General features: G+C 34.0%; 1 protein-coding gene across 1 annotated transcript; it reads left to right on the forward strand.

Annotated features, from left to right (window-relative positions):
• The first annotated feature begins 506 nt into the window (after window positions 1-506).
• On the forward strand, window positions 507-2,890 carry LOC120580530 (uncharacterized). Its single transcript, XM_039834262.1, has 3 exons — window positions 507-654; window positions 815-1,731; window positions 1,844-2,890. The coding sequence occupies exon 3, from the start codon at window positions 2,012-2,014 to the stop codon at window positions 2,864-2,866; it is 855 nt and encodes a 284-aa protein (XP_039690196.1). The 5' UTR covers window positions 507-654; window positions 815-1,731; window positions 1,844-2,011; the 3' UTR covers window positions 2,867-2,890.
• The last annotated feature ends 17,484 nt before the right edge of the window (window positions 2,891-20,374 follow it).

Raw genomic sequence — 20,374 nt, forward strand, 5'->3', positions numbered from 1 at the left:
GGTTAGGCCCCCACGCGCCCCCACGCGCCAACTGGAGGGTACCCCGCAAGCTGGAGTTGCGAGGTAGGACAGCACGCGCCCCACGCGCCAGCTGGATTGGATTAAAGGTACTGCTTTTTCATGGACTGCATGCATCACGTGATCAACCATGCATGTGTCATTTTGGTGAAAAATTTCTCCCAAGAAATTAATGTATTTTGCATGCAATAGTCATATCTTACTTGATTAATATGATACTGTTGAGTAGCATGCTTGTTGAACACCATGCTTCTGTGCTTCTGATGCAGTAGTCACTTCTATATTTATTGATGCAGTTGTCACTTCTATATTTATTTTAAGACTGTTGCTTTGCATGTGTTGTTGCTTTGCAGGTGTTGAATTAGTAAAAGATATGAATTGAATTCTTCACTTCATTCATTACGATACCACACAACTACTTCCCCTATTTACACATAACTTTACATTATAAATACTAGAACTATATTTTAACTCTTCAGACATATTCTAGTTATCTCAATCCTTTCCTTACTCACTCACATTCCTTTCCTTACTCACTCACATACAACCAATATTTCAAACAAATTATATAAAGTAATGGCATACTTGTGGTTGGAAAATGATCACAGATCCAATGAAGAACATATCAGAAGATGGGTATATATAAATATTAATTTGTTAATGTCGTTTTCATTTTTTAATTATTAATACTACTCTTAATATTATAGTTCAATATTAATTTCAATATATATTGAACTATTTAAATTTATATTTTGATTATGTTTTAATTGTATTCATTTCTTTTTTTTTTTGTTAGGATGCACAGGGTGCACCTCTCGTCACCCGTACTAGACAACACATAATACCAAGTCCTCATATTGAAGAGTATCTACGTCAAACCGGATTTTTTGAGGTTTCTCAAATAGGGCGTTACAAAATCGATAGACACATCGTAACCGCTCTTGTAGAAAGGTGGCGGTCTGAAACACATACTTTTCATTTTCGAACGGGTGAATGCACAATCACGTTGGAAGACGTATATATGTTACTCGGATTACCTTTTTGCGGACCATTTGTTACGGCTCCTCCAAATCTTGCGTGGAACATTTGTGCTCAATTGTTGGGAATAACTCCTCCAGCAAATAAAACTGATGGTTTTACCCTCTCATTGTCGTGGTTAAAGGATAATCTGGTCGATAATAACTTCAGTGAACAATCTCCTCCGGAGGTAAAAATACAACACACTAGGAGGTACCTACTATACCTCTTTGGAGGGTTCTTGTTTCCTAATACAACTGGATTATTTGTGCACAACTCCTGGTTGTATTTGTTAATGGATTTTAATCTAACAAGAAACTATAGTTGGGGATCGGCAGTGTTGACTTACCTTTATCGTGGCTTGTGTGAGGCATCACACCCAAATATAAAAGCACTAACAGGATGTCATTTCCTGTTACAAGTTTGGGGATATTGTCGGTTGAGTTATATCGCTCCGAAAAATGATAACCCACTCCAGTGGCCGCTTGGATTAAAGTAATCGTGATCAATTTTTTTTTTAATATTTATTTCGTCACATTTTCTCACTTCTTATTAATATTATTATTTGATAAATTAGTTACTAAATTGTTTATATCATTTGTTAGATGGACAGGTGCAGGTTCAAGATATTATGAAAATCCAAGCCATGACACTATTTCTTACCGAAAAAAGTTTGATGACATACTACCCCATGATGTAATATTATAATTGATTTTTTAATTATGACTTTATATATATATATATATATATATATATATATATATATCAAAATTGTTAACCTTACACTACATCTTATCTCTTGTGCTAGTTTAAATGGAGACCATACAAGAATGTTCCACACAACTTGCCTGAAGAATATTGGGAGTGGACTGCAACAAGTTACCTTATATGTTTTGACAAAGTTGAATGGCATCCAACTGATAGGGTCAAGCTCCAATTTGGTCTGCCACAAGAAATACCAGGGCCCCCACGAGACATGACACAGTACCATGTAATAGACAAACGGTTCAAGACGTGGTACAAATCAAATGGTTATCGCTTTCCAGAAGAGTGCGAACATTGGGACAACCGACGGAGCCATACTTTACCACGCATGCGGCCAAGATCACTCACCCACACTCATGCGTATATTGAGTGGTTGACAACCACATGCAACCCACGTCTAAGGATTTCAATTGAAACAAACCCATCAAATTCAGATCCAGACGAAGCCGAAGAGCCGGAACATGAACCTGAAATTCGCAACAACCAAACACCAATTCATGATGATTTTTGGGATCAAGACATTTTTTCTCAACTACATGATCATCAATCCCAACCACATACAACCCAAAACATTCATGGTTCTGTAATGTATGAATTTCTCGACACCCCCCAACAAAACATCATCCAACCACCACCATATACCTCCCCGAGAAATGCATATGAGCCCCATTATCAGTCAACTTATGGTTACAATGACCCAAACCAAGCTGGCGCATCCAACAACAACTACTTCTCCTATAATGACCCAAACCAAGCTGGACCGTCCAACACCAATTACCCCCCCTACAGCAACCCACAGTACCCAATGTACACCAACCAAAACTACAACCACCCACCAACACCAACAAACCTATTATCTCACTTTTCTCCGGCTTCGTTGAACTCTAGTGATCAATTTCTGGATATGGGATGGCCAACAAGGGAACACGATGTGTCATTGTCATTGGGTTATGGTAGTCAAATACAATCAGCTGCAGATAACAACGACGAAGACCAACATGACCCTCAAGTAAATCGCGGAAGAAATCGTCGAAGACGAGGGTGTGGGACAGCCGGGCATTTATAATAATTGTAGATATCATCATATTTAATATGTTTATTATTTTTTTTCCTTCTTTTTTTTTATTATTTTTTTTATTTTAAAAATTAAAAAAAAAAACAAAAAACAAACCCGCAAGCCCCACTTGCGGGGTATTAAAAAAATTTTAAAAAAAAATTAAGCCTACCCCGCAAGTGGGGGTAGCAATCTATTAATTTTAAAAAAAAAAAAAAAAAAAAATATAGGCATGTAGTGTAGTTATAGTTATTTAATTTTTTTTAAAAAAAAAAAAAAAAAAAAAAAAGGAGGCCGCAAGTCCCACTTGCGGGGTAGTTAGTTTTTAAATTTTTTTTAAGGTACCCCGCAAGTGGGGGTTGCAAGGTATCAGTAAATTCTAAAAAGTAGGGCATTTATGCAATTTTTTTCAAAACTAGGGCATTTTTGTATTTTTGGAATTAAATAAGGGCAGAAAAAAAAAAATTTCGGAAAAATAAAGACCTAATTATCTACATTTTTTATTGATTTGGAAGGACGATTGTCCTCTGCCTACGTACCCGTGAGGGATCAAAACCTCGTAGTTCGGGGTAGAAATTGACGTTTGATTTGTTGAGTGTTTTTTATTAGTTTTGAAAAAGGTTTTAAAATGAAAAGTCAAGTGGCAAATGAGTATTTGTTTGTGTTTTTTAATATTGAAAAAAGAGGCTTAAAGTAAAGTTAAATTGATTGAAGTTTGATTAAGAAAAGAAAATAAAAATGCGGTCACTTGATTTGGATCAAGGTTTATTATGAAAATATTTTTGTGATTTTGATTATTTGCATGTTTTTTGTTGTTTTTTGGAATATTAAATAAAAATTAAACTAACAGAACAATAAAAATAAAAGCGCGTGGATTTTTGTAGTGACGTTGGATCACCACAAAATCCCTAATCTAATTTTTTTTGCATTTTTAGATATATATATAAGGCGGTAAAGAAATAAAAGGACACACACACCCACACACTTTTCTCATTTATATTTACATTAGACCTAAATACATTCTAATTGCTGGAAAATAAATAACAATAATTAAAATGCTAAAAAGAAATAAAATGCAAGAAAATAAAAGAAATGGACAACCGAAGGAACAAAAATTACCGAAGGGACTTATTCCGAAGGGACAGAAAAAAGAGGGAGAAGAAAAGAATAGCTCGTCAACACAAGCTAAGAGGGAGAAGAGAGAAAAGTTCTTTGACAACTCAATAGAACTTTTGGTGCGTGAAATTGTGTGGAATGAGGGCTCTATTTATAGGTGAGGAGGTTGATGTAAAATGGAAAATTGGTTTAATGAAAATGATGGACAATTACGATGAATTTTGAAAAAGGAATGTTAAAGTTGACACTTGACTTGAAATTTTTTTTTAGACCTTGTACATTTTATTTTGGACCTATTGACACTTTGTTGTTTTTTTTGGACACTAATTAAATAAAATAAATCTAATACGAAATAAAATAAAAACAAATTAAACTAAATTATGTAAAGAAAAATAAAATTAAAAGATGGAAAATAAAAATTATTAAATATAAAAAAAGTAACTAATCTTAAAATTAAAATTAATAAAAGATGGAAAGAAAATAAAAAGAGAAAAGAGGGTCCGACTCGAAATAAAAAATGAGGTATTTTAAAATACCTCCCTGCCGAATTTTTTCACTGAAAAATCAGAGATCGATCAGAGTCAAGTGACATGTGTCAGTGGGGCCTTAGGTCAAAAATTGGGGTATGACAGATGCTCCTATTTAAGTTTCTTCGTCCGGAGATTTGAAGATGAAATCTTTGATTTGATGAGTCGAAGAGACTTAAATACAAAGTACACAATTTTTGACCTAACATGCTATGGATGCATGTGATGCAATTTATGAATGCTGGATGATTTGACTCGAATGAGAAATAACAACGGGATACCCGAATTCGTTGAAGAAAAGAGGGGTCCGACTCCGCTAGGGGAATGTAGTTTCACTGGGGAAAATGATTGTCTACTATCGTATTGATAGCTTAACAGAGACGATTGATATTTTTACCTAACTATCGACGAGATAGCTTAACAAAGGTAAGAATGAGAGAAAAACCATCGTCTAACTATCGTTGAAATGATAGCTTAACAAAGACAAATGATACTTTTACCTAACTATCGATGAGATAGCTTCACAAAGGTAAGAATGAGAGAAAAACCATCGTCTAACTATCGTTGAAATGATAGCTTAACAAAGACAAATGATACTTTTACCTAACTATCGATGAGATAGCTTAACAAAGGTAAGAATGAGAGAAAAATCATTGTCTAACTATCGTTGAAATGATAGCTTAACAAAGACAAATGATACTTTTACCTAACTATCGATGAGATAGCTTAACAAAGGTTAAAATGAGAGAAAAACCATCGTCTAACTACCGTTGAAATGATAGCTTAACAAAGACAAATGATACTTTTACCTAACTATCGATGAGATAGCTTAACAAAGGTAAGAATGAGAGAAAAACCATCGTCTAACTGATACTTTTACCTAACTATCGATGAGATAGCTTAACAAAGGTAAGAATGAAAGAAAAACCATCGTCTAACTACCGTTGAAATGATAGCTTAACAAAGACAAATGATACTTTTACCTAACTATCGATGAGATAGCTTAACAAAGGTAAGAATGAAAGAAAAACTGTCGTCTAACTATCGTTGAAATGATAGCTTAACAAAGACAAATGATACTTTTACCTAACTATCGATGAGATAGCTTAACAAAGGTAAGAATGAGAGAAAAAACATCGTCTAACTATCGATGAAATGATAGCTTAACAAAGACTAATGATACTTTTACCTAACTATCGATGAGATAGCTTAACAAAGGTAAGAATGAGGGAAAAACATCATCTAACTACCGCTGAAATGATAGCTTAACAAAGACAAATGATACTTTTACCTAACTATCAAAATGATAGCTTAACAAAGGTACGAATGAGAGAAAACACCGTCAAACTATCGATGAAATGATAGCTTAACAAAGAAAAATGATACTTTTACCTAACTATCGATGAGATAGCTTAACAAAGGTAAGAATGAAAGAAAAACCATCGTCTAACTATCGTTGAAATGATAGCTTAACAAAGACAAATGATACTTTTACCTAAACTATCGATGAGATAGCTTAACAAAGGTAAGAATGAGTGAAAAAACATCGTCTAACTATCGTTGAAATGATAGCTTAACAAAGACAAATGATACTTTTACCTAACTATCGATGAGATAGCTTAACAAAGGTAAGAATGAAAGAAAAACCATCGTCTAACTATCGTTGAAATGATAGCTTAACAAAGACAAATGATACTTTTACCTAACTATCGATGAGATAGCTTAACAAAGGTAAGAATGAAAGGACAACTTGGTCAGTCACACTGGAGATGACACTATTGAGAGTTGAAATTGACTGGTGACACCACTTGCACAGCTACCGCTGGGGATGACACTTTTTGAAATTGAAATTGAAGTTTGATTAGTGTCATGACTAGCACGGCTTCACGCCGGGGAAGACACTTTGACAATAAGAAGGTAAATGAAAGAGGCTTATTTGTAGAAACTTGCGGCTTGACACAATGGCAAGTTAAGACTGAACCGAAGAGACACGACCGAATCGAGATTCTGGACGACTGATGCAATTATGTGTGAATTGATGTTGTGCATATGATGTGTACGTATAAACGTACGAATATGTGAAAATATTGATGAATGCATGATTGTATGAATGCATGGATGTGTGAATGTATGAATGTGTGAATATACAAATATGCAACTGCATGACTATATAGACTGTATATGACAGGTGACTCGATGAAACGAGACAAGACAGGCAAGATGGGAGGTGGACTGACATCGCAGTACAAACACTCGGCAAACTTCCTTGGAGATGATACTATTGTGAACAAATCGAGCCATTGACGATGTAAGAACCTGGCACAAGGTAGCAATTGATGCCTCTAGGGGGTAAGCCCATTGTTGATAAAAAGTTTGGAAGAAAGTCGCTATTTGAAAACCGGCAGAGAGTATTCTTCCATTGGTATGCTTCAGCAGTCGTTTTTTTTTTTTTTTTAAAAGATCCCTAACTTTTGCCTGGACCGTCCTTTCAGATTTTCAGTCCACCAGGATTATATTCCTTTTTTGTGCCCCTAATTTTTGCCTGGACCGCCCTTTCGGGTTTTTCAGTCCACCAGGACGCTCTCTATTGCTTAAGCCGCCTTTTCAGGTTTTCAACTTAGCGAGCTTTGATTTTTTGTATTTATTTATTTTTTTATATTTTTTTACTGTGACAGCATCTTGTTCAAGGCAGAGGTCCTTTCCATAGTGCTTAGCTATGTTTCTCTTCTGGAGTGTAACCGTTCTCGAGGCGAATGTTGATGTACGCTTCACCTACTCATGAGTTCAAAGTGAGTGTGTTTGTTGTTCACACTTTTCAAAAGATGTAAAAAAAAGTTTTGTATTTTAAAAATTTTTGCTTTAAGTATTGCCATCAAAAATAGAAGAAATTTTGCAAATAGAATAAATGAGAGTTCTAAATAAATGGGCACAGGCTCAAATTTGATGAATTGAGTGGTGACCTACCAAGGGCATGGTTCCACGGATCTTTGAAAAATTTGGAAAATGGTAAATGTATGGGATGGTACATTGAACACAAATAACCGCTATTCTCCTTAACAACTTTGAATGCCCCTGTTCCGAGTCTTTGATCTGTAGATGTTTCGAATCGAAGGTCTTTTGATAGCTGGATGCCCCAAGTGGATTGTGCCTGACCGGATGCAGTTACTTTGTCTTTTGATCCTTAACTTTTGCATAGATCACCCTTTCGGGTTTTCATCTATCAGGATAATCTTTTTGTTCATGTCTCTAATTTTTGCCTAGACCGCCCTTTCGGGTTTTCAATCTATCGAGACACTCATTTTTGCCTAAGCCGCTTTTTCAGGTTTGCGACTTATCGAGCTTTTATTTTTTGATAGAATATTTCTTGACTGCACCGGCATTCATAGGAAGTGCAAGTTTGTCACCATCCATAGTTGTAAAAGTCATTGCACATGAACCTTCATAGTTAGGCGTCTACCTGCTCCTAGAGTCTGGTTGGAAAGGTAGTACCTTTTTGGGCACAAAGTCTCTTTCTTGAATTTCACGGGGACGAACCTTCTTGTTGGAAGTTTGTTTCAACCTCTTTTGACATGGTTGTACAAGGTCGTCATGCATTTAAATTCAATCAAGCTTGGACTTCAGCAGAACTCCTATCGACGGGACTTTGACCTCCACGGGAAGTATGTCCTTCATGACGTATGTTAAGGAAATAGGGGGTTTCCCCTGTTGAAGTGTGTACTACCGGACAATACTCATGAAGTGCAAATGGTAGCATCTCGTGCTAAGCTTCGTAAATGAACGCCATCTTCTGGGCAATCTTCTTTGATATTTTGTTCGCAGCTTTGACGGCTAAGATGCCCTAGTGGATGAGAGATCTCATCGGGAGCCTCTTCACTTTTCTCTTCTGCTTCGGATACAAGGAACTCAAAGTTGGAAGAGAGTACATGGTTATTGTGTTCAACAGGTTTATCAATGCATGATTTGATTATTGATTTTGACAAGTAAGTACAAGTTATGATTATGCAGATATTTGAAAATGATTATTTATTATTTTTTTTTTTTGGTTTTTTGTATTACCATTTTTCAGAAAAAGCACAAAATAAAATAAAGTCGGGATCAAAACGACCTTTTTGTTAATGATGACCAATACTTAAAGAAAAAGCCCTACACAAGATCACTTTCATCTCGGGCGGGACGAAAGGATGTTTTTTTTTAAAAAAAAAAAAAGCGAAAAGCAACAAACAAACATTAATTGAACAAAAAGTAGCGGAAGGAACGTCAATAGTGTTGTTACCTCTTCACGAATGCTCGTGGATTTCTTGTTCAAACTGATACGTTCTCTTTTTTGTTTGCACGAGTGTCGTAGGTGCGAGTTGACTTTGGACGAGGACAGTTGGGACACCTTTGAGATGGATTGACCTTTAGTAGAAAAGACACAGTGTAAGACTTAGACTTGAAATTATGTATGCAAAATGATGCATGCTATGCTTATGCAAAAAATAGACACATTTTTTTTTTTGAAGGACTTGTCAAAGTAATTGTAAACTTGTTTTATTTGAAAATTGTGAAGATGTTGCAATTGGTTTCCTTTTCAAAAGTAAGAACGAAACCAAGGAAAAAGTTCTTAACAAAAGCTAAAGCTTAGTTAAGATTTTTGAAGTTGTATTTCTTGGTGTTCTTTCTTACAAGGACCATATCTTTGATGTTTACAAGAACTTATCTAAGTCCTTCAATATTAGTGAGAAAAAAGTTTTTATCAATGAATGAATGCATGTATGCATGATTATGCTAAAGAACATGGAATGCATGGTGAGGTTAAGTCCACAATGTTGGAGTTTAAGGGTAACAACGCCAGGGACTATGGTTTCACATGTACCTGTATTTCGGGTTCTACCAAGTTCCCAAAGTCTACAACCACTTTCGAATTTTATTGGATACCGAGAAAACACCCGGTCCAACAACATTCGTAGGAAAGTCTCGTTTGAGTGTAGTATCGCGTGTCGACTATTTCCGAGAAAACAGCCGGTTAGCCACCGCACTACGTCCTAAAAGCCAAGATGGGTTAAGGGTTACTAAAGGTCCTTAGCTTCATTGGAAACTTAAGAGTAATAAAGTCTAAACGTGAAAACACACGCCGACATATATCACTTCAAGCTCCTCCGCTAAGTGTGGTTATTTCACGTGTGACAAGACACGAGTATACTCTCGGTATGCCACTATGAGTCTACCACTCCTATCTTATATTTCTCTCAAGTCCCGGTGTAGGACTTATCTCACCACTCACGTTTAAGAAAGAAGAAAGAAGAAGAGAGAACATATATACACGTATTTCCATCTTTTATTTTTTGTTTTTGTTTTAAGCAAGTTATAGCACAAAATTTAAATAAAGCCAAGTTAGGCTCAACCCTCTTAGGGGTTTCCCCAGTGAAGTCGCCATTTCTGTCGCGTCATTTTTCGGAGATCAAGGCTATTTAATTAGCTTTTGACTCACTAATTTATTTCACGACCGAACATTTAATTTTATTATGAAAAGGGGAAAAAAGTTCAAACTACCCCTATTTGAAAAGATTTTGGGTTCGGGGGTTAGTTACATAAAGGGAAGGTATTAGCACCCTTTATGTCCGTAGTACTCTACGGGAACCTCTTGATTTTATTTAATTAATGTGCTATAACTTGCTTGCTTATTTTTAAAAAGAAGGAATTAAAGTGGAAAAATAAAGACCTAATTATCTACATTTTTTATTGATTTGGAAGGACGATTGTCCTCTGCCTACGTACTCGTGAGGGATCAAAACCTCGTAGTTCGGGGTAGAAATTGACGTTTGATTTGTTGAGTGTTTTTTATTTGTTTTGAAAAAGGTTTTAAAATGAAAAGTCAAGTGGCAAATGAGTATTTGTTTGTGTTTTTTAATATTGAAAAAAGAGGCTTAAAGTAAAGTTAAATTGATTGAAGTTTGATTAAGAAAAGAAAATAAAAATGCGGTCACTTGATTTGGATCAAGGTTTATTATGAAAATATTTTGTGATTTTGATTATTTGCATGTTTTTTGTTGTTTTTTGAAATATTAAATAAAAATTAAACTAACGGAACAATAAAAATAAAAGCGCGTGGATTTTTGTAGTGACGTTGGATCACCACAAAATTCCTAATCTAATTTTTTTGCATTTTTGGATATATATATATAAGGCGGTAAAGAAATAAAAGGACACACAAACCCACACACTTTTCTCATTTATATTTACATTGGACCTAAATACATTCTAATTGCTGGAAAATAAATAACAATAATTAAAATGCTAAAAAGAAATAAAATGCAAGAAAATAAAAGAAATGGACAACCGAAGGGACAAAATTCCGAAGGGACTTTTCCGAAGGGACTTATTCCGAAGGGACAGAAAAAAGAGGGAGAAGAAAAGAATAGCTCGTCAACACAAGCTAAGAGGGAGAAGAGAGAAAAGTTCTTTGACAACTCAATAGAACTTTTGGTGCGTGAAATTGTGTGGAATGAGGGCTCTATTTATAGGTGAGGAGGTTGATGAAAAATGGAAAATTGATTTAATGAAAATGATGGACAATTATGGTGAATTTTGAAAAAGGAATGTTAAAGTTGACACTTAACTTGAAATTTTTTTTTAGACCTTGTACATTTTATTTTGGACCTATTGACACTTTGTTTTTTTTTTTGGACACTAATTAATTAAAAAGAAATAAAATAAAAATAAAATAAATCTAATACGAAATAAAATAAAAACAAATTAAACTAAATTATGTAAAGAAAAATAAAATTAAAAGATGGAAAATAAAAATTATTAAATATAAAAAAAGTAACTAATCTTAAAATTAAAATTAATAAAAGATGGAAAGAAAATAAAAAGAGAAAAGAGGGTCCGACTCGGAATCAAAAATGAGTTATTTTAAAATACCTCCCTGCCGAATTTTTTCACTGAAAAATCAGAGATCGATCAGAGTCAAGTGACATGTGTTAGTGGGGCCTTAGGTCAAAAATTGGGGTATGACACATGTCTTCAGCACAAGGGTCCTATTTGGAGAACTCCTTCTGTGTTCAGAAAGTTAGCAGTCACTATTAGGCTTTCGTAAGCCCAATAACTCATTCAACTTTTGCTAACTAATTAGTGTTATTTGCTAAATGTATCCATAATATAAGTCTTACTTATATTTTCTCCTTTTGACCATTCTTTTGTGTGTGACACTATACTTTATAGAAACACATCATTGCTACCCAAGTGACAAGAATGTCATATGATCTGACGAAATCTTTCCATGATAATGTTCATGTGCACAATCACTCCTTTGTCCTCATATTTATATTGATCACAAGGCATATATTATATCACCCTTGTATAGATCAATATTTATATTTCTTAATCCCGAAATATACTAAATAACGAATAAGTCCAATATCTCATATTGACTTACTTCGACATGGCCATGCAATTTTATAGTCATATTTGATCAAGAGGTCTAAAGATATATCTCATGTTATGAGGAGGGAAAAGTCCCATCTAGGACATTCATGTCCCTCAACATTATTCGTCAAGTACCCATCAACCAACATTATGGTTATCCTTTTACAGACAACGTTTGAATGGCAATAAAGCACTTGAGTCCACATCTTGGGATCATAGTGGTTTCATGTCTAAGAGTGGTATACACCATTATCATTGTGAGAATATCTTATGACATTTTCATAACATACTATGTAGTTTTCTCACGTTGGGTCAAGCCAGTATAAGTATTACTCCTAATATTGATACCTATCTATAGACTTAATATCTCATATTCATGACCCATGAGATGTGATCATCAGTCTACATACATAATAGTCGTGACGCTTTATTATTATCCCAATTTATATTAAAGTTTAACTACGAATACATTTAAGAATAACGTTATTTACGTTAATGTAATCTCATGATTAAGTCACACTTAATATTCCATTATATGAACTATCTATTCTATGGACTTTATTAATCTTACAACAAATATAATAAAGAATGTCATATTATTGAATAATAAAAGTCATGATACATAACATAAGTCTGACATAAACTATTGGCCTCTAGGGCTTACACCAAAACAGCTTTCTTAAATTGAAAGACATGACATAAGTAATAATCAACCTAGTTAATTCCAAAAGAAAAATGGAGGAGAGGATTCAAGGGTTTCCTAATCATCATTAAACTTCTGAATCACAAAACTTAATCTCGCATTGGATAAGGCAATTAAAACCCTGGAACCACGTTCATGTTTTCTTAATTCTTTTACTTTTAAATAAATTCATCTAACTACCAAGTTGAACGACAATCCTTATGGAGACTATAACTTACTACTTTATTACTTGAGTATGATTTGATGCACTTGCTGAATTTACAACATCATATTGCTTCATAACTTTTGGGTACCGTTACCAGAACTTTTTCAACAATTCTTGAGTCAACGAATTACGATCTCAAAAGTCTCACCGAAGCTTTTCAGGGTAATTTTGAATCATCTCGAAATCCCTCATTCTTTGAAGTTCGAATTCCCCTATCTAATTCAAGGTTTGCATGTATTTAATTCTTTCTTGAAATAATCTCATATCTCCTCTGCTGATTTCAAGGACACGATTCTTGTTAAAATAGTGGTTGAGCTATAAGCAAACACGCAGGCCTTTGACTTTGCATTCTTTGTTTATGTTCCTTTTGCTCTTTTATTTGTGCCATGGTGGGATTGTTCGTAAGTACATGAATTTCATAATATTCGTCCACTGCTTTCTGCACATCCAAAGCTTCCAAATATGCCTCCATTGATTCATAAAAACAATAATTTTTAAAAACTACCACAAACAACATGTAAACTGAACATAAATTACTAAATTAAAATTAACTGCAACCTAAAACAAATATTGCATGAGCAGTCGTAAACACGATATCCTGATACAAAAAAAAAGGTGTAAACACAATATTTAACAACTCCTTAATACCTTTCAATCAATCCAATAGTATGGGTCTTGAACATGATCTACTAAACTGCCGAGGTTCAAGTACAACTGAGACAACACAAATAAGATACAGTATTTGCATGGGAGTTGCTCCCATTTCACTTGTCCACTTATAATAAACTAGAAATGCAAGAAATTACAGGCAAATATTACAATAAAAGAAAAATAACAGGATGTTGGTGCTTATTAATATCCAAGAGATACTCCAGATATGGCTACTCTTGTATTGACAAAATCACAATCTTGGATTAATCGCGTCACGATCAGCCTTAATCGCCCTACATTGCTTTTGTAAAGACACCTTGGATTTTAAAATTCAAAAATTGCATCATGATCCATGTCATTTGTGATTTTTGACGAATCAAAAACATGTTTTCTCATTCTTAAATTGCGCCACTATCTGACCAAATCATGTTACTCTTGTGCAGTGAGGGAGTTTTTTATACTACATATTAAAAAAATCTAAAAAAAATAAAAATGGATTGCCTCCCATAAAACACTTCTTTAGCATCTCTAGCTTGGTGCTTGATGACCCTTACGCACATTCACTTTGTGGAGGTGGTGTTGGGTTATTGTATTTCAACTGTGTCATGAGATGATACATCTTTGAACACGAACGAATCAAACCACTTGGACTTTAACTTCCCAGAAAATAGATCAACCATGAATTGATTTATAAAACTAGTTAGCAAATGTAGAACTCTCTCTTTATCAAATTCTTATCATGCTACCTCTTAGTTTTCTCTTTCTAGATGACTGCATTCTCATAAGCTTGTAAGTTGTAACTTCATCTATATAAAATCATTCACTTTCAGCAATCTTTTCATTCGAGCTAGTGTTTGATGAAAATTTAGGAACTTGACTTCTCAATATGCCTTATGCTCTAACTCCATCGGTACATGACAATATTTCCCATAAACCAGTGATACAGTGACATGTCAAGATGTGTCTTGAATGCATTTATATGTTCATAATGCATCATCCAACTTTTTAGACCAATCTTTCCTTGATGTTGCAACAATATTCTATAAAAGTCGATGTTCCAACCGTCAAAAGGTTCAACCTCTAGAATTTTATTGAGGGAATGTCATTCCTCTTGGCTATACTACCTGTACATTGGCATTTGTCACACTTTTCCACAAACTCTATACAATCCTTAAACATGGTAGGCCACAAAAAATCACGTTGTAGAATTGATGACATGCCATCTTACGTTATTTTTAGCATATTTTTCAGTCATTTTTGTTATGATTTGACCCAATTAGATGAATTTTAGAACAATTTCATATGGTTTAAGGGACATTTCGTAATGTTTTCATATCCAGTCATGTAATTCTAGTTTTTCCTAAAACAAGCAATTCTTAGGTTTTTTTTTATGTATTTCATTGAAAAAATCAAGTATTTCGGCAAAGTAAGATACCGCATGAAGAATTAGGAATACAATGAATGAGGATTCAAGAGGCCTCTGATGACATTACAAGTTGAGAAAATTTTGTCTCAAGCCAAAAATAAGTTTGAGGGAAAAAATCATTCAAAAAGACAAAGGAAAAAAAAGCAAAAACACATTTGAAGAAGGTTCTACGCGCCTCGGGTGTTCTGCCATGCACCCTAGGTGTGCTGCCGTGTGCCACTAGTGAGAAAAAAAAACTTCTTAAAAGCATCGCTTTAATGCGCCACGCGTGCGCTTTTGTGAAATAACATCATTTTGATGTTTTTCCAGTGTGGGTTTGTGGAAAAGCCCAATTTTTCAGTTCAAACCTCATTGGAAACAACCTATAAATACAACTTCTCTCATTCACAAAATCTCATTCAAAACAAAGCGGTTCAAGAGGAAGGCAGACACTAGGAGCATCAAGGGAGGAGTCTCTCCTCAAAGTTTTGTCTCTAGAGTATGTTTTATTGATTTTGTAATTTTTTTTTAGTTACCATGAGTAACTAAACCCTAATTGAGTAGGCTTCTAAGATGAACCTCTGTTTGTTTATTGGATCAATTTAATTCACGTCTTGTATGCAGTTATGTTTCTCCACTTTCGCTTCATGAGTTTGATATTTGTTAATTCATTATAATAACGGTGAAATTAGATTAGAAAGTAAATTTATATAAAATTAGGGTTCAATGCTTGGTTTGATTAGGGTTATGTCATTTAGACTTACCCAACAATCTCAATACAAGAAGAGTCTACTCATTCACATTCATTGTAGACATAGAAGAGAAGAAGAAGAAGAAGAAGAAGAAGAAGAAGAAGAAGAACATAAAAGTAAATAAAATAAAGGTGAACTTTTATTCCAAGAACAAAATATGGTTTTACATACTAGATGGCTGCTCTATTTATAGTCTTACATTGACTTGAGCCCCAAGAATTAAATCACTAAAGTGTTGCACAAGAAACCATAGGCTCTAGGTCAGAAATACTAAAATAGGCAGCTTTGTCAAATAAGCAAAAGCAGCAGAAGGGTAATATGGGGCGCGCCACTTGTTATATTTTTGTATAAGATCTTCAAATTCTTTGCACAAGATATTTTTGTATGAGATCTTCATATTTTTGGCATGAACCCTTGCACAAGATATTTTTGTATGAGATCTTCATATTTTTGGCATCAATAAGCTATAATTCTCCTTTCTTTTGCTCCAAGACTCCATCTTTCAAATATTTATTCCTAAAATAAATAAATAAACTTGCAATTGAAGTAAAATAGTTCTACAAGATATTAAATTTAATTAAAATAAACTTAAATATTAAATAAAAGACACTAATTAAAACTCATCAGATGATACATTGTGTTTTTGTTAATTTCTATATATGCTATGACCGGATTTGATGGTTTGAACAATATGTACTTTGTCTCCTTATACAAAACAAAGGTTCACCAATTCTAGAGGGACTTGATATTTATGCAATGCACGTCTTACTTAGCATTTTTCGTAATTAAATTGCTTGAGTAGGACATATTTGTGGCTGATATGTATTATGTCTTACACTCTTGCTACATTTATGACATTGAATATTGGATTTATTTTGCATAATGAGACATCTATAATGAGACCCTCTTTAATTGCACCGATCCATCCATTAGGTAGGAAATCTCGGGTAGGTTAAAAAAAAGATTAATTGCACCGATTCATTAGTAACTAGACCATTGACCCGTGCTAACGCACGTGTCATTTAAAAAATTAATACTCACAGAAAAAATAAGACACTGTAGGTCGCTTGAATGTAAAAATTGTCGTGAATCAAAGCAAAATGTCAATTACCATAGACTTTGTTATTGTTCCATAATTCTAGTACGTAGTTCCTGTTACTTTAACATAACATATAATTTTAAAAGGGAAACTGAAGTTCGTTGACATGCAAATAGTTTCAATAAGTAAGAAAATGAATAGTACACAAAAAGTCCTACACATTACGGAAAACTTCTCTGTAGACCACACTTGATGCAACATCGGTATCATCGCCGTCGTCGTCATTAATCAATATCTTTAAACCACCCCTCGAAGTAACCCGTGATATTGCGACGTACAACTGTCCATGTGAAAAATAACAAAGATGAATCCAAAACGACATCTAAAAATTTCAATAAAGAGATAGCTACCTCAGTTGACTCAGTCATGCTTTCAATTGTCATTCGGTTAGTGTTGAGCAAGTCATCTGATAAAGACGCGGAGCTGTTCATTGAAATTTGGCTGACACTTCGGGTGAACAGTATTGATGCATTTTTCATTCTAATAAAAGGGCACCAATGTTAATAGAAGAGTGGCGAGACCTCCAGACAACTTAATTACGACCAAAAAAACTTGCCTTTATTCTAAAGCATATAAAAATGTAAATGGTTACCATATCATGTACGCAGCGACATCAGGCAAATCACCATTAAGTATCAGCTTAGTCCCATTAAAGGCATTAGCAACTCCCATAGCACCTAATTTTTTAAAAAATCAACAGCAAGTGAACATAATTTCACATTTCATTGTTGATATCAGCAGAAAGCACAAACTTAAAACACGACATACCTAACTACATGTGTGTCTTGCAAAACTGCAATATCAATACAGTAGGTGTGTCGTTGTCATGGTTGCAAAAAAAGGTCACAATTTTGTCAACATGTTCACCCCAAAGAGAGCAATGCAAGCGGTTGTTTCTGTAATAAAATATTACCAAAATATCAATTCAGGAACATAAGGTATATTAAAATTATATTACAACCAGGTACAAAGAAAGAGACAAATCTTACTCAAGATCTTCTAAAGTGAGATCAGTAACCCTACTTTTCCTTCCGTCCTTTTCAGTTTCCCTTATATCACCTCTTTCAATTACATGACCAATAACATCTGAAATTACGTATACAAAAGCAAAAACAAATGTATGAAATTCCTAAACGAATGCTTATAGATAGAAATAATGTACAACACACATTCAGAATTGAAGTCTTACCCGTAGATACTTCCTCGACAGTTGAAGAGAGAATTTCATTGAATGGCTTGAAATAAAAAACGTTCATAGGGATAGCAGGCGAGTGTACATTGGTAAAAGTTGAATTGTGCATCATACTAAGCTTATGTTTGTGTGAAGTTACCTTATAAGGACTTTCATTAAAACCTACAATTGCATTTTCAAGCTGATATGTACCCCCTTCTTGAACCATGGACCTGAACTTTGCCACCAAATCTTTTCTAGCTGTGGCGTGAATATGTCCACCCTATTGACGACAACAACAACATTAAACAGCTGGTTAAATTACATAACTAAAAAACAACAATGACATTAGTTTAATTTTAAAGCTAAGAGTGCAAACATGCAGAAACCTTTTCATCAACCAAATGTGAGCAACTCGCACACACATCTTGAAATTCTTTCTTCCTCCAGAAACAGCTGAGATTGGAGTGTATTTGGCAGACATCATTGGCTTGTTTTTTCCTTTCCAAGAAAGAGGATGCTTATTTAGATTGAGATGGTTTGGCTAATATGTTATGATATATTTATAGGAAAAAGGTGGCATACGTGTGAGTAGGATATGTCGGTTGAGCAATAAAGAGTATTAGTTATCAGGATAAGCACAAAATAGTGGAACAAAATTAGGAAATGGCCAACATTTTAGGATAAAGATTAATATGAATAAAATGAAATTAATATTGTTGATGGGGCACTTTGTTTTACTTAAGAATTGACATTTTTTTGTACTTAAGAATTACCATAGTTGATTCGCCAAAACATATTTTAGAGATGTGGATGAAATGTGTAATAGTTACTTGAATGAGAGGAATTAGGATTTTTAGTTTGTTTCCACTCAAAACATATTTTAGAGATGTGGATGAAATCCCCTACTTATTTGAATGAGAGAAATAAGGATTTTAGTTTGTTTCCACCAAAAAGTTACTTTAGAGATGTGGATGAAATCTCTTAGTTACTTGAATGAGAAGAATTAGGATTTTTAGTTTGTTTCCACCGAAAACATATTTTAGAGATGTGGATGAAATCCCCTACTTATTTGAATGAGAGAAATTAAGATTTTAGTTTGTTTCCACCAAAAAGTTAGATTAGAGATGTGGATGAAATCTCTTAGTTACTTGAATGAGAGAAATAAGGATTAGGATTTAAGTTTGTTTCCACCCAAAACATATTTTAGAGATGTGGATGAAATCTTTAGTAGTTACTTGAATGAGAGGAATTAGGATTTTTAGTTTGTTTCCACCCAAAATATATTTTAGAGATGTGGATGAAATCTTTAGTAGTTACTTGAATGAGAGGAATTATGATTTTTAGTTTGTTTCCACCCAAAACATATTTTAAAGATGTGGATGAAATCCCCTGATTATTTGAATGAGAGAAATAAGGATTTTAGTTTGTTTCCACCAAAAACTTAGTTAAGAGATGTGAATGAAATCTCTTAGTTACTTGAATGAGAAAAATAAGGATTAGGATTTAAGTTTGTTTCCACCCAAAACATATTTTAGAGATATGGATGAAATCTTTAGTAGTTACTTGAATGAGAAGAATTAGGATTTTTAGTTTGTTTCCACCCAAAACATATTTTATAGATGTGGATGAAATCTTTAGTAGTTACTTGAATAAGAGGAATTATGATTTTTAGTTTGTTTCCACCCAAAACATATTTTAAAGATGTGGATGAAATCCCCTGATTATTTGAATGAGAGAAATAAGGATTTTAGTTTGTTTCCACCAAAAACTTAGTTAAGAGATGTGAATGAAATCTTTTAGTTACTTGAATGAGAGAAATTAGGATTAGGATTTTAGTTTGTTTCCACCCAACACATATTTTAGAGATTAGAATTAGTAATTGTTAGTAATAATAATGTTAAGAGGAGACGTTACACCGCTATGCTACTAAATTGATTCTAGTAATTGTTACTAATAATGTTACTAAAAGCCATGTTACTAAAATGCTTCAGTAACATAGTCATGCTACTAAATTGATTCAGCAACACAAAAACAGACACAAATATATAAATAAAAAAGCAAAGCAAGCAAGGCTAAATTATTTATGAAATTCAAGGGACATTTGCTAAATTCAAAAACAAACACAAATAGATGCTTCCAAAACTCTAAGAAACTAAAACTTAAAATTCAAATTGGAAAGGTCTTGCACAATTTATCTAAACATAGACTAATTGTAAATAACATCAAGGTAGATGGTATCATGTGACCCAACCATCGGAGCACCCCCTCTGATCTTTACACCGTCACCCACAAAAACCAAGGTAATCCAGGCACCAAGATCGATTCCGTAAAAGTCACGAATTGTTTTCCATCCCTTTGTGAGAAAAAATGCTTCGTTTACTCTATCGACCAATACTTCAAACTTGTTGGACTTAGGATCAGTCAATATTGCATAGCGCCCAATTTGATCTCCGAAATCACCGCCAAACATGTTTGGCAAGC

This window comes from Medicago truncatula, chromosome 5, assembly GCF_003473485.1.
Source record: "Medicago truncatula cultivar Jemalong A17 chromosome 5, MtrunA17r5.0-ANR, whole genome shotgun sequence".
Taxonomy (NCBI): domain Eukaryota; kingdom Viridiplantae; phylum Streptophyta; class Magnoliopsida; order Fabales; family Fabaceae; genus Medicago; species Medicago truncatula.